At 55.5% G+C, this 14912-nt stretch overlaps 1 protein-coding gene across 23 annotated transcripts in view; it reads left to right on the top strand.

The window, feature by feature from the left end:
* The window catches only part of SH2D6 (SH2 domain containing 6), a 17784-nt gene extending 2872 nt beyond the window's left edge, over window positions 1–14912 (top strand). The window contains exons 3-20 of one of the 23 annotated variants that reach the window (XM_089922881.1): window positions 807–960; window positions 1050–1157; window positions 1409–2192; window positions 6541–8378; window positions 8611–8774; window positions 9150–9220; window positions 9309–9441; window positions 10041–10145; window positions 10768–10828; window positions 11322–11344; window positions 11760–12300; window positions 12437–12467; window positions 12601–12625; window positions 12791–12865; window positions 13063–13091; window positions 13337–13420; window positions 13569–13727; window positions 14359–14912. In XM_089922881.1, coding sequence (XP_089779007.1) covers window positions 8652–8774; window positions 9150–9220; window positions 9309–9441; window positions 10041–10145; window positions 10768–10828; window positions 11322–11344; window positions 11760–12300; window positions 12437–12467; window positions 12601–12625; window positions 12791–12865; window positions 13063–13091; window positions 13337–13420; window positions 13569–13727; window positions 14359–14611 — 1713 coding nt within the window. In that variant the 5' untranslated portion in view covers window positions 807–960; window positions 1050–1157; window positions 1409–2192; window positions 6541–8378; window positions 8611–8651 and the 3' untranslated portion in view covers window positions 14612–14912. Of the gene's footprint in view, window positions 1–375; window positions 1158–1408; window positions 2193–2214; window positions 8379–8610; window positions 8775–9149; window positions 9221–9308; window positions 9442–10040; window positions 10146–10767; window positions 10829–11321; window positions 11345–11759; window positions 12396–12436; window positions 12705–12790; window positions 12866–13035; window positions 13092–13202; window positions 13421–13568; window positions 13728–14358 lie in introns of those variants that run through there. The other 22 variants (XM_089922883.1, XM_089922889.1, XM_089922880.1 and 19 more) reach the window with 22 other exon arrangements.

The following is a 14912-nucleotide window of genomic DNA, read 5'->3' as shown; positions in this document are numbered from 1 at the left end:
TGAGGACTTTGGTCTTGTGTACATAATTAGATGGCTCTGGCCCAAGGCCCAGCATCCATCTCCACTCTGGTCTCAGCTTTTCCGTTGGTAAAGGTGGGGAGGGTGATCTCAGGGCTCTCCACACCTATCAAGGAAGGATGTGCAGATGCAGACACATCCGTGAGTGGCAGCGCCAGGTCTCTCCTAGGGGGAGGGTAGAAGGCAGGCCAGTTGTCCATACTCTTTCTGCTCATCAGTCCTGAGAGAAGGGAACAAGGAAGCAACGGCAACAGGAGATGCCTGGCTCTCCGGATATGAGCTGAAGAAGGAAGAAGGCTAAGCAGGGCCATACTACATCTGGCCAAGGCGGGGGCGGGGGGGGTGGGGTGGAGTGCAGGGAGAGTGGGGGGGAAGAATAGATGCCCCCCACTCCACTCATTAAGGTAAATAGAGGAAAGGATCCAGTAGAGTGAGGGCAGGGTCAAAGGTACCCAGAGAAGAGTCCTTGGTAACCATTTGCATTTAGAGAAGCAGATAAACAGGGAAAGGGCCTCAGGACACTGCTCAGCCTAGGCACGGGGGTTAGGAGCAAGCCATGGGCCTTTCAGAGGGGAGACGGAGGCTGTTTGGCGGGAGGTGGTGTCTTTGAGCAGGCGGTGAAGAATGAGTGCAGCTACAGCAAATATTTTTTGAGAGCCTGCTCTGTGCCAAGCTGTGGGCCGGGCACTTGGGATTTGGCAGTGAACTGGACAGACACAGTTGCTACCCATTGAGAGCTCTTACAGCTGAGTGGGAGTCCACAGTCTAGCCCTGATATGTACCCATAGATTTAATTACGGTGGGAGCCCAGAGAGTGTGTCGGGGACAGACTGCCGTGGTCTGGGACCCCTGCTGAGGGTGACTTCAGCTGTGGCCTGAAGGAAGAGGAAGGCAAGGGGCGGGAGTGTTCCTGCAGAAGAAAGGCAAGTGCACAGCCCCCAGGTAAGGAGACTGTTTGAGACTAGAAAGAGATGAACAGAGCCAGGTACTATTATAAGTGTTCGCAGCCATCCTGCCCCCATCTTACCCAGGCTTCCTGCTACTGGGACATCTGTTGGGTTCTCCTAAGGGCAGAATCTCAGCAGTGGGCTAATGCATCAAGTTTAAAGACACCTAAAGGAGCTCTGGTGATCTGCAAGGTAAGGAGTTGAGGTGGAGGGAGAGGGCTGGGGTCTGGGGGGCACAAGGTGCTCGCACCATCTGTGAAGATTGCCAGTTGCAGAGTCCACGAGAGTGGGCTTTGTGGGGGTTGGTTAAAATTCTTAAAGTATAACATACTATAAGAGACTCCTTTGTTCTTTCTTTTCTTCTCTCTCTTTTTTTTTTTTTTTTTTTACTGTGTTTTGCTATACTTTTCTCTTTTTTTTTGGCTGTACCATGTGGCTTGCAGGATTTTAGTTCCCCGACCAGGGATTGAACCCAGGCCCTCAGCAGTGAGCGTGCAGAGTCCTAACCACTGGACCACCAGGGAATTTCCGTGTTTTGCTATACTTAAGAGTGCTTTCTCTCTGTCATATTCTGTAAGGACAATAAATATCTAAATTCCTTCCACCTGAAATTTCCTTAAGTCAGCAGAGTGCAGAATGGGCCAACTGGGCCTAGTCATGGTGGAACCACAGAGAGAAGGTGAGCGTGAGTGAGTCTGTGGGGAGAAAATGGAAGGGCTGGGGCTGGAGAGGTAGGTAGGGCTGATCTTACCAGGCAACAAGAAGCCTTTGTCTCCATTCAAGGAGCCATGGTGGGGAGGGCCACGCAAGGATTCCAGGCAGAGCTACATCATGAACGAACCTGTTGTGAGCAAGTTCCCGAACAGGGAAGGGCAGGGTGTGTGGGACAGAGACGGAGCACCCCAGCAGGGGCAGAGGGGACCAGGGCAGTGCCGGCTTGTGCACTTTACCCTAGAGGCCAGGGAAAACCAGCCTCAGCCCCGACCCTAACCCTTGGCGAATCTGTAGAAATCTCGTGCACTGCCCCCCAGAAAAACACAAACCACACACCAAGTTCTGTATCTACTTTCAGAGAGATGGAAGGAGAGTCTGTCACAAACCTCTGAAGCTGCAGCAATCCATGATCGTGCACCAGTGGGGGACAGGGGCCAGAGACCCCTCTTAGGAGGCTGGTCTGTGTGTCGTCCATGCTTCAGCCCTCTGTCGCGTGTCACAGCTGCCACCAGAGTAAGCTGAGTCAGCAGGCCTGGGAGGGCAGCGGCGGGGGGGGGAGGAGAAGGGACCTCTGCCAGCTTGTGCTAAAGCAGCCCCAACATTGCCCTCCGCTTCTGAGCACTGGAGGACCCCTTCTCTCCCTCCTCTCAACCACCTTCCTTCAAGATGGTCCCCGACATTAAATTTAACCCAATCACAGACAGTTCAGTTGGCCTCAGGCCCCTCCCTAGGAGCTTCTTGGGCCTCTAACTTGACTACTTGCTCAGGTCAAAATAGCCTGAGGACTCATTCATTCTCCCTCACCCCTCACAGGACCTGCTCTCCCCTCCCCATCCTCTGAGGCCCTAACTCATGGTCAGAAAGTTCTCCTTCCCTCTTTCTACCCCACCCCTGCCACTTGCCCCGATGGATTCCCATTCTCCCCGGAGAAGAATCTTTGTCTTAACAGCATGCTTCTTTTTTTATTTCCCCACTTTTCCCCCTACTTCCCTGGCTTAGGGGACCTGGCTGTCCTGTGGTGGCCCCAGCCCCACACCCCGGAACTCCCCTTGGCCCTGACCCCCACTCCCAGGGCCCTACCTTCTCCTAGGCTGTCCTTCTCTTGGTGCTTCCTCATGGTTGAAATCCAGGTCATCCCTCCTTCTTTCTCTTCTTTCCTTCTTTTTATCTTTTAATCTGTACTGACTGATATTTTTAAATTATAAAATTAATTAATGCTTGTCATATAAAAGGCCCAAGAGTATAGAAATGTAAAGCTATGATACTCATTTCTACCTGGCCCCACTTTCCCATGAGACACCTGTACCTCGCCTCACAGTTTGGGCTTCTTGGTATCCATGTGGTGATCCCACTGATGCTGTGTCCCTAAGTTAGATTTCTTCACTGAAAGAGAAACCAACCTTAGCTAGTTTAGGCTGGAAAATAATTTATTAAAAATATTCTGTAGCTCACCACATCTCCAGGAGAACCAGAGAACCAGCCAGGAACAATGTCTCAAAGGCCATAGCCAAGCTGGCCTAGTGGAGGCACCTCTGGGCCAACACTATTGATCCTGGCCCTGGGTGGTACCCCTTGGGATCTCAGCCTCCCTGGCCTCTGGAAACAGGATATAGCTGTCACCTCCTCCCTAGGGTGGATGCCTCTTTTTTTTTTTTTTTTAATAAGAGACAGAGTCTCTTCATCTTTTTTTTTAGATAAATGTATTTATTTTATTTTATTTAATTTTTGGCTGCTTTGGGTCTTCGTTGCTACGCACGGGCTTTCTCTAGTTGTGGCGAGCAGGGGCCACTCTTTGTTATGGTGCGTGGGCTTCTCATTGCGGTGGCTTCCCTTGTTGCGGAGCACGTGCTCTAGGCGCAGTAGTTGTGGCATGCAGGCTCAGTAGTTGTGGCGCACGGGCTTATTTGCTCTGCAGCATGTGGGATCTTCCCGGACCAGGGATCGAACCCTGTCCCCTGCATTGGTAGGCGGATTCTTAACCACTGCGCTACGAGGGAAGTCCCGGGTGGATGCCTCTTGGTGCCTGCTTTGGATACAAAGCCCAGCATGGGGGCATCTGACAGGCAGAATGCCTGCACCCCAGCCGTAAGAGAGGCTGGGAAGGCCTCATCTGGCTTCTGTGAATGGAGGCAAGGATTCATACGGTGGAAGTGGCCCCAAACACAGGAAGTGATCCACAGCCAGTGGGAATGGCAGACCTTCAGCCTCTAGGGGTCCAGCCACCACACCTCAGCTTCCCCTGCTCCGCAGCCTGCACTCTCTCACCTCTGAGACCTCTGGCCACAGCCTGCTTACCTGTCCTCCACCAGGTCCTCAGAAATCACCCCCTCCTGTTCACAATGCTTCCCATGTCGCTCACACCGGGGACCCCTGCCAGCCTTGGCCACCTTCCCTGTCTGCTGGCAACAACTCCATGGACGGTGGCACCACCTACTCAGGAAGAGCTGATATTTACCGCACATGTGCTGTGTGTTTCATGTGTTTCATCTCATTCAACAGAAGCGCCTCCATCACAGGGAGTGCCTTGTTCCCACCCCCACTTACACAGGGGGAGACTGCAGCACAGAGAGATTGAATGTCTCCTGGGGCCTCTCCATCACTCGGAGGGTCCCCTGGAGGGTAGGGTCTGTGTCCTGTTTCTTCTCTGCTGGCCACCCCCATGTTCCCCATGAGCTAAAGGCTGAGTGTGATTCTAAAGATGTCCTAGGAGTCACATCTTCTCAGAACGTTTCCCTTAGAGCAGCGTTTCTCAAACTTGACTGATCATAAGATTGATCTAGGATGCTTGTTTACAGTAATATAGATTCCCACTTCCCTCCTGGAACATCCCGTTCTTAAGCTCTCAGGGAGGGTCTGGGAGTCTAAGACTTTTAACAAGCCCTCCAGTTGATTCTTGTGATCATGCAAGTGGGGGAACACTGCTCTAGAGAGCTGTTTGTTTTCTTAGGGTGGGTTTAGACTATGTTGGGCCTGAAAACGATGGCCTGTTCTTACTGGAGATCAGCAGCTGAGATCTGGAAAATGTGGAGAATCACTGTGTGCTATGGAAGGACCATAAAACTGGCACTCAGGTGCTGCCAGACAATGGGGCAATGGAACCTTTGAAATGTGAGTTTCCAGTAATTCCATTTCTAGGAATTCATCCCGAGGGAATAGCTATGATTGTACAGAAAACAGTCCTGTGCCAAAGATGGAGAAAGAGGTTGTCCAAATCTGCCTGTGCCATCAGCAGGAAGCACGGTGCTACAGGGCTGGCTGCGGTGACACAAAGCTGTGAGGCAGCCTCCTTCCATCCCCTTCTCCCTCATCTGCCCAGGCCAGTGCCCCCACCCAGAAGGCATGGATTCCACCCTCTGCATGGGGCTCTTTCCCTCACCCAGGCCCTGGCATTTGCCTATGCAAAGCCCTGAACAGAAGGAGGAGGTAGCTGTGGCAAGGGCAGTCTGGACTGGGAAACCCACTCAGTTTGGAGTTTGCAGCGGGGTGGTGTCTAGAGCATCTTGCTGACTTTGACAGCAGGTCCTCTTGGTGAGGGAAGTTGCCCCCTGCCTTATGGCCCAAATGTGGAACAAAGGTCAGCTGCGGAGTGGAGGTCGGGAGGAGATGCTTGTCCCTGACTTCAAGCCTGGATTCTTTGTTTTTCTTTGCACAGTTTTTCCCATGACACCAAATGGGCCCCCCTTAAGCCACCCCAATGACTTTTCATAGCTTCTTCTTTTTTTAAAAAAATAAATTTATTTATTTTTGGCTGTTTTGGGTCTTCGTTGCTGTTCGCGGTCTTTCTCTAGTTGCTGTGAGTGGGGGCTACTCTTCGTTGCGGTGCGCAGGCTTCTCATTGCAGTGGCTTCTCTTGTTGCGGAGCATGGGCTCTAGGCGCGCGGGCTTCAGTAGTTGTGACACGCGGGCTCAGTAGCTGTGGCGCACGGGCTTAGCTTCTCCGTGGCATGTGGGATCTTCCTGGACCAGGACTCGAACCTGTGTTCCCTGCATTGGCAGGTGGATTCTTAACCACTTTGCCACCAGAGAAGTCCCCATAGCTTCTTTTTTATTGAAATATAGTTGATTTACAATATTGTGTTAGTTTCAGGTGTACAGCAAAGTGATTTGGCCATATATATGTGTGTGCATGTATGTATATATAGTTTTTAGGGGATTCTTTTCCATTATAATTTATTACAAGATATTGAATATAGTTCCTTGTGCTATACAGTAAATCCTTGTTGTTTCTCTTATATATGGTAGTGTGTATATGTTAATCCCATACTCCCAATTTATCCCTCTCCCCTCTTTCCCTTTTGGTAATCATAAGTTTGTTTTCTATGTCTGTGACTCTGTTTCTGTTTTGTAAATAAGTTCATTTGTACTCTCACTGTTGTGGCCTCTCCCGTTGCGGAGCACAGGCTCCGGACGCGCAGGATCAGTGGCCATGGCTTACGGGCCCAGCTGCTCCACAGCATGTGGGATCTTCCTGGACCGGGGCACAAACCCACGTCCCCTGCATTGGCAGGCAGATTCCCAACCACTGCGCCACCAGGGAAGCCCCATTTATATTATTTTTAAGTTTTATTTATTTATTTAAAGATTTTTTTCTGTTTCTGTTTTTGGCCATGCCACGATTGAACCCAGGCCACAGCAGTGAAAGCCCGGAATCCTAACCACTAGGCCGCCAGGGAACTCCCAATTTGTACTATTTTTTAGATTCCACATATAAGTGACATTATATGATATTTGTCTTTCTCTGGCTGACTTACTTCACTTAGTATGATAATCTCTAGGTCCATCCTCGTTGCTGTAAATGACATTCTTTCTTTTTTTTTTTATGGCTGAGTTCATAGCTTCTTAAGTGTCCGTTTGCCTGCAGGTCTCAGGAATCATGTGGCCTTTGAAGACTGTGGCCAGCTCCAACCCTGGACCCTCTCCCCAGTTCCCCCAGCCCCATGGCCTCCAAAGACACAAGTTCTTGGCCTTCATTCTTCCTTTGTGCCAACAGCCAGGACATCACCAAAATGATAACCACAGGAAAGTTACAGTGTCCTAGAAGGATCTTATATTCATGATCCTCTTCTGTGTTCCCTCATTCCCTGGTCTAAACAGAGTCAGACACCAGGCCCTGCCCTTTCTTTTTGCCTCAACACGTCTCAGAAGTCAGAGTTCCAAAATTCACTCGGGTAACAGAGCACCGGGAAGTTATGGGCTCCCTAAGGAAACCAGTGATTACTGATGTTTCTAATTCCATCACAGGAAAGGAGGGTCAGGACCCAATCCTAGATGAGGTACAGGAAGCTCAGTGGTTAGTGCACAGGCTGTGGGTTGTGCAAACCTTGGCTTGAATTCCACCTCCAACACTTACTAATTGTATGACCTTGGGAAAGTCACTCCATTTCTCAGAGTCTCAGTGCTCTGGACTGAATTGTGTCTCCCTCCAAATTCATATGTTGAAGCCCTAGCCCCCAGTGTGACTATATTTGGAGATGGGGCCTTTAAGAAGGTAATTAAGGTTAAATGAAGTCATAAGGGTGGGGCCCTGATTCAATAGGACTGGTGACCTTATTAGAAGAGATCAGAAATCTCTCTCTCTCCAGAATTCTCTCTCTCCCTGCATGCACAGAAGAAAGGCCATATGAGGACACAGCAAGAAGCTGACCATCTGCAAGCCAGCAAGAGAGCTCTCGCCAGAAACCAGCCCTGACAGCACCTTGATTTTGGACTTCTAGCCTCCAGAGCAGTGAGAAAATAAATTTCTGTTGTTTAAGCCACCCAGCCTGTGGTACTCTGTGTTGGCAGCCTGAGCTGACTAATACATTCATTCTCCTCGTCTGCAAAGCAGGGATAAAATTAGGACCTGCATCATGAAGCTATTGTGAGGATCCAGTGAGGAAATTCATGTGTAATGCCTGCCTGTTTAACTTTCCTACAGCACCTTCGGCACCTGGAACAGTGCCTGGTGTATAGTGGATGTTCAATGACTACCTACTGAATGAATAACTACATCCACCAAGAAAGGAAGCTGTCAAACTCAATATAAGTGTGTATTTCTGAGCTTTTCACTAACCTCCATCTTGATCATTGATCGTCACTCACCAGCAAATGACAGCAGGCACAAAGGATTTAAGAAAAGTGTCTGCAGGGATGGTCTCCTGTTTTTAATTGGATCTGCCATTAATACCCTGTCTTCTGTGAACTGGGAAAGGGCTTGGTCTGGCTCATCCTGAGTAGAGTCTGAGTCTCTGGGAGGAGGCCACATTGACCAGGAAGCTTTTGGGCCCTTGGCCCAGCCTTGCGGGCCTGGGCATTGAGGAGGAAGCTCTTCCTCCCTTGGGGCAGGGGGCAGGAGATGCAGCTGTGGGATGCAGTGGTGGGGGAGCTAGGGCTGGGCCCGGGGAGTGGCATGGACGAAGTTGGTCTGGGGCTGGAGGCCACAGCAGGCCCACCTTCCTGGTGCTTGCACGATGCAAATGATGGGAACAATAGGGCCCCTGTCCCCAGGCCATTTGTGGCAGAACCTGGACCCTGGGGAGGCATAGCTCCTTTACCTTGGCCATGGTGAGACTTGGTTCTGGGGGCAGCTCCAGGTGCACAGACCTGCCCACCCCTGGGGCCCAGGACTCCGGGCAGGGAGAGACATCCCACATGAACTGACCACCCCCTTATTCTCCTCCCTGACTCTTTCCAGGACAAGCTCAGCAGGAGCAAGGCCAGGTGAGTCCTTGGGCTCCTCTCTTTCCTCTGCCCTCCTCTCGTTTCCACCTCGATGTCCCTTTCCTGGGCACAGGCATCCTTAGAGCGGTGCTGGTTCTGCCTGGGCCCTCCATGCCCAGTGAGACTATTCATGCACCTCCACCCCCTGGGAACACTAGGGCTCCCCCACTGCCAGCTTCCCACAGGCACTAGCTCTGCCCCCAGACTCTTCCTCCTGCTGCCCTGGTCCCAGGCTGCCGTCACACAACTCCAGGGGATGCCATTCATACCGTCATGGATGTGAATGTCCCAGGATCGTGCATGGTCTGGCTGACACAAACACAGGGCCCCTTGGGCAGAGCTGACTGGACTCTGATTGCAGGTTGGGGCCACACCTTCCACCCCCAAGATGTGCAGGTAAGTGACCAACCCCCAGATGCGTAGGAGCCCCTGCGAGTCGAGTCTCCCCTGAGGACTCTGGATACCTCCTGCCCATTATAGTCCGGTGCTGCTAAGTCACTGGGGCCTAGCTCTTCCACCTGTCTCGGTCAGAATTAGGGATGCATGGGGTAGGGGACTGGCATAGGTGGAACAGGCTGTGAGACCCCCTTATCTCCAAAACGCCTCACTGGCCTTGCTGCAGTGTTGGAAAGGCCCATCATGAATGGTTCCTTTGAGGCCACTGTAAGCGTGCAGATGGGTTATTATATTTTGGAGAGAGAGTAAGTCATTGTGCTAGAGAGGGACTGGGCCACGAGGAGATGAGGACAGTCTCACCAGTCTCCCATCCAGACTCCCCTGCTTGGAGAAAAGATGACCCCTGCCCATCTCCTCTGTCTGCCCCAGGGACCTGGAGACGCAGGGTAAGTTCAGCTGCGGAGCCGGGGTGGGGGTGGGGGGAGGCAGCGGCCACCACGGCTCCTGCATCTCTTTCGTCCTCCCTGTGCTCAGCATCCCTTCCCAGAAGCCCAGGAGGAGGAGGAAGAAGAGGAGGATAAATATGAGCTGTCCCCCTGTGAGGCTCTGCTCCGCCACCCAGCCCCCGCCCGCCTTCCTGGCACTCAGGAGGACTCTTTGTACTTGGGTGAGGGCTGGGAAGTTGAGGCAGGGAGGTCGGGTGGTCAAGGATGGGAGGGTCCCCACAAGGGAAGAGGGCCCAGGCCTTGCCTCGTCTCCCTCTGTCTGGCCTGGGGCAGCGAGGGGAGGCCTCAGCTGGCAGTCACTGAGGCCTCTTGGCTGGGCAGAGAGAGAGGGATGGAGGAAGGGAGGGAGGGAGGGAGGGAGGGAGGGGAGAAGGGAAGGAGGATGAGTGGGAAGGGGAGAGGAGCCTGGAGGGGCAGTGTAACCAAGGCAACAGTGGGAAAGCAGGAGGCCTGACAGGGTCCCAGGGGCCTGGCGTTCCCCCTCTGAGATTCTAGCACAGCTCGGAGCAAGGGTAGGGATGCCAGGAGAGCCCCGGCAGCTGCTGGCATCCCACCCCGACAGCTCCCAGGCTCGGCCAGGTGGGGGCAGGGAAGCTGGCCGCCTCCAGTTGCCATGGAGACGGGGCTGTCGGGAAGCCAGAGAGCACAGAGGGGAGTGAGGGAGGGAGGAGGGAACAGAGGCTGGGTGGGGGGCAGGAAGAAATTTGGAACCTACGTGGGAGGAGCCCACCGGGTCACAATGCTCAGGGGTCTTTTCCAGATCACTCTGGCCCCGGGCCCTCCCGTGTCACCACCGCCACTGCAGCCCCAGCCCGAGATGATGAACAGCCTCCCCACCTGCCCCACCCCAGGCTACCATTTCCCAGTGAGTAAATCTAAGAGGCATCTCATTTGCAAGATTCCCCCACGTCTGCATTCAAGAGGCCCCTGAAAAATTAGCTGCGTCAGAAGCCAGAGCCCCGTTAACAGTCGCTCCTCCCACCTGCCTGGCCTGGTCCTTGCACCCTCCCCATCAGCATCACCAAAGACTCACCTTTCTCGCCTGAGCCGGGAGAGGGGAGCGGGGGTGGGGTGGGGGTGAGGGGCGGTTGAAGCTCCGCTGCCGCTCCCGGACCCTAAAGCCTGTGCAGCCCTCCCTGCCTACAGAGGGAAGAAATCCCTCACTCAGCTGCCAGTCGCGGCCAGCTCTCACCCCCGCCAGGATCCCGTTTGTGGGCTTTGAGAGCTACCACTTTCATCATATATTTTATTGGAATAAAAGGTAAAACTGGGAGACATTCACACCAAAGAAAGAGCCACAGAATAGAGGCAAAGAGGAGAGCCGCCTCCTTTGCACATTAACGCTTGTGTTGTAGTGTTTTTCAAGCTGCACAGATATACGTAGTCCCTTTGCCTCCCACCCGGCCAGCCTTGCCCTCCCAATGCCGCAGCTCCCCTCCATAGCCCCCCACCCGATTTTCCCTCACGCCACCGCGTTGTGCCCACAGCCCAAGGCAGCGTGGAGCCCGCCGGAGGCCACAAAGCAGAGCTGGCCCTTTGGGAGGCGAGGTAATGGGGATGTCCTCTCTCCTTCCGAGGCCCACCTACTCCCCACCCCGAGAAGGGGAATCCTGACCTCCATGAGGTCGGGGCCGGGGGAAAGTTGAGCTGGCCTTACATTGATCTCATGCTTTGTCCGGTCGCTGCATCCGCCACAGCTGTTCCGCATTTTTACCTGCCAATCCCCACCCCCCACCCCGAGGCAGGCAGTTGGGGAGGAGACTGAGGCCCCAGACACGTAATGCTTTGCCTGAGGTCACGGAGTCCCTGACTCCGGGGCCCCTTCTGCACCTGCTGAGGTCTCTGGGTCAGGCGGGGGGCACCCCGGGGGTGTGAAGTAAGGCGATCGGGGGTGAGGATGGCTTTCTCCTGGGACTTCACAGCTGGCTCTAAGGATCCCCTCAGAGAAGTTCCAAGGATACACCACTCTTCCAGCCTAAGTTTCACTGAATTTCTTTCTCCCTGCTGCTGCTGGCTGGTGGGTCTCTCCTTTTCCTCCCAGAGCTGGGTGCACCAGACCGGGCGGTGAGTGGCCCCTCACTCTAGGATTCTGGCTAGGAAGTTGTTGTTGTTGGTGGTGGTGGTGATGGGTGAGCTGGGAGGGCCAGGAAATATCCCTAAATCCAGGGAAAAGGCCCGGAGCCGAGCCTCTCCCCCTCTGCCACAGGCCCTGGCAGGGCGTCCGCCAGTGTCCTTCTGGGGAGGGCCTCGCCCAGAGCTCCCCTTGGGTGCTCACTCTCTCTGAGCACAGGACGGGGGAGGTGCTCATGGGCTCCCCCTTCCGGGCAAAGGAGCATTTTTCAATCATTCCAGGTCCACCTTGTGGGCGGCGCGGTGGGGGTGGGGGGTGAGGTGCCAGTAGCTCCCCCAAGTGATGGCTTCGTCCTCCTTCCCACTCACTGGTCAAACCCTGGGTCCCATACGCCCCTTCCTACCCTAGGTGCCGGGCCCAGCAAAGAAGCCCGAGGAGGACATTTACCTAGATTGTGAGCCCAGTCCAGGTGAACCCCTCCCTCCCTCCGTCCGCCCCGCCCCATCCTGCCCTGAGGCCCTCTGCTGCCCACAGGCAGCACGATGCAGTCTCCTGGCTCCATCTCCTGCCCTTGTCCTCTCTCAGCACCCCTACCATCACACATCTGCCTTCAGACACCCACATGGACGCCTCTGGTCCGGGCTGCCCCACACAGTGCCTGCCAAGGAGGGGACCCCCTTAGAGCAAGGGCTTGGGGTGGGGGGGGAGGCTTCCCAGCTGTTGCAGCCAGGACAGCGCTCTGCCTGGTTGGAAGGGCTCCCCAAAAGTCAGGCTGCAGAGAAGCTGTCCCCTGCCCCGCCCCGGTCACCCGGATTTCCCCGCTTGGTGCTCAGCTCAGCCTGCCCTCTCTGTTTTAGTCCCGGCCTTGCCTCAGACTCTGAGCTGCCAAGTCCTGAGGCCCCCAGTCCCTCTACCAAGGACATCAGTGGGGCCCAGGTGAGTGCCGCAGGTGTGTGCTGGGGGCCTGAAGGGCCTACCCAGGCTTCCCAGCCCTGACCCTGGGATCTCCAGGATCGGGTCACTGGACTTTTTCTTTTGAAGGAGGTAAAGCCCCTGAGCTCTGTTCCCCAATTCGCTCCCCACAGGCCCACCACAGCCCCCCAGGAAGCTCAGAATGTAAGAGGCTGGGGGTTTGGGCTGGTGGTGAGCTGAGCTGGGAGGGAGAGAGGGAGGCTCAGGGTAGGACTTCCGGCCCAAAGGAGCAGGCCTGCAGGGCCAAGCTCTTCTGACCCAGCATCCTGTGTGCCAGGGAGCGTCGAATGCCACCTCTAAAGGTGAGTACCGCCATTGTCAGCATGAACCCAAGCCCTCCGGCAGGGCCTCCCCTGCTGGCCTCAGACTGCCTCCCAGCCCCCCGCACCCCGCTTCACTGAGGGGGTCCCTGCAGCTCTGACTCCAGCGGAGAGCAGGTCTCAGAGGACCCCCTGGGCATTCTCCAGGACCTGCACCAAATCAGGAAGCTCCCAACCTGTACCTTAAAATCACTCACTTGGAGGTCACGCGTGGCCTGGCCGGTGGGTCCTACCAGAGCCTGGGGCGGGGGAGTGAAGCACTGGGTGTCCCGCTTTGGGCTTCAGGCCTTTGCACGCCCTCTGTGACCTCCCCAACCTTCCCAGCTGGGCCCCAAGCCTCCTTGGCCTAATCCCCTCTCAGCCCCAGGGCTATAAGCTGCTTCTTCCGGCAGGAAGGATAGCCTCTCTTTGCTCTGTAGCTGCCACCCAGAATGCCTCAGCTGCTGAGGTGAGGAGGGGCTGGGAGAGGGCTGGTGGGGGAGGCCCATGGGAGCAGAGCCCGAGTCCCTACCCAGAAGCCCTCTCGGGTGGGTGTCCACCACTGAACACGTGTGTGCAGCTCCAGGCGCGGACACATCTTTGTTCTGCTCGAGTGGCCGTGAGCACGAATAACTGCAACCTGGGGGTTCTCTGCTTCCCACCCCCGATCCGGTGCCCTGGCACATCGCTGAGCCGCTGTGTGTGTATGTACAGGAAGGCGATCTGCTGGGCCAGCCTTGGTACTCAGGGAACTGTGACCGCCATGCTGTTGAGAGTGCCCTGCTCCGACGCCAAAAGGTGGGGCACCTCAGGCCCCCTGCGCCTTCTTGGGAAACCGTTTCTGCCCAGGGACTGAGGCTGGCTGAGCCGGCAGGAGCAGCCAGGCAGGGGTCGGAGTCAGGGCTATAGCTGGAAGGTGAGGTTGACGATGGGCTCTCCTCCCCAGGACGGGGCCTACACCGTGCGCCCCAGCTCAGGCCCTCGTGGTTCTCAGCCCTTCACCCTGGCAGTACTTCTCCACGGCCGGGTCTTCAACATTCCCATCCGCCGGCTGGATGGCGGGCGCCACTACGCCCTGGGCCAGGAAGGCAGGAACCACGAGGAGGTGGGTACTGGAAGAGGTAGGGGCTGAAGGGCAAGACACAGCAGAGCAGCCCCTGGGCCCAGCCGGGAACACTGCCCTGGGGAAGGCCCCCCATTTTTGCCTTTTTCTGGAGTGGGTGGAAATCTCAGTGGCCAGCGCCCAGAACTCCTTCCCAGAAGCCAGCACTTTGAGAAGAGGCCCAGTCTGCTCTGGGGGAGACACCCCCTCGTGAAGAGCCCGGTCTGCATGGGGCCCAGGTGGGGGCATTTGTATGAACCCAGCTGGGAGGAGGGCAGGGCCCAGGTAGTCCAGATTCATGTCTGTACCAAGGACTCAACTTTGCACCCAGCACTTGCTAGGCTGCAAACTAGAGACAGTCACCACTCAGCTCCCCACACGGAAGGACCCGGGCAGAGGCCTCAAAGTTATTTCATCTGGCCTGGGAAATAGGAGTCCGGCCAACAACATGCGCACGGGCGCCATCACAGGAAAGGCCTGGAATTGGGCAGCAAAATGCAGTGGGGCTTCATGGGGCAAACAGGAAGGAAAATATTTAGAAAAATGTCAACAAGCTCCCTCGCCAGAGCCCCCCAGCTCCCTCAGGAAGTTTCTCCCTGCATGAGGCTCACTGATGCCCTGCTTGCCCGTCCAGCTCTTCTCCTCCGTGGCCGCCATGGTCCAGCACTACCTGCAGCGCCCCCTACCGCTCGTGGACAGACACAGCGGCAGCCGGCAGCTCACCTGCTTGCTCTTCCCCACCAAGCCCTGACGCCACAGCGCACGTGCACCCCGGCCTCCGGTTCCATAGTTTGCTCCTCGGGCTGTCTCCCTCTCCTCTCCCAGGTCTCCACCCCGCCAGCCCCCGCTCCTCCATCCCGTGCCCCAGTCCCTGCACGCCTCCCTGAGAGGCATTGGGAAGGGTCGTCCAGAGACAGAAAGGGTCCCTAAGATCCCACCCCATGCTCACCCAGAGCCTGGCACTGCCACTCCCTGCTGCACCTCCAAGACTGGGAATCAGGGGACAGGCATGGCCTCCCAAGCTGCTCTGAATGAAGGCCTCCTGCCTCAGGGGGATAGTAAGGGCACTGCTTCTACACAAAGGGAATCCTCTCACATTCTGGAGGAGGCTTAACACGGGGCTGGCATGTGGAAGGAACTTGGTCGCCCTGAACATAGTTTGCTTTCAATAAATATCTGTTGAATGAA

This window comes from Delphinapterus leucas, chromosome 13 (genome assembly GCF_059928025.1).
Source record: "Delphinapterus leucas isolate spDelLeu-1000000601 "Yukka" chromosome 13, BTC_Dleu_Yukka2, whole genome shotgun sequence".
In the NCBI taxonomy this organism is placed as follows: domain Eukaryota; kingdom Metazoa; phylum Chordata; class Mammalia; order Artiodactyla; family Monodontidae; genus Delphinapterus; species Delphinapterus leucas.
The sequence above is the reverse complement of the archived record's forward strand: the minus strand, read 5'-3'. Positions and strand labels throughout refer to the sequence as shown.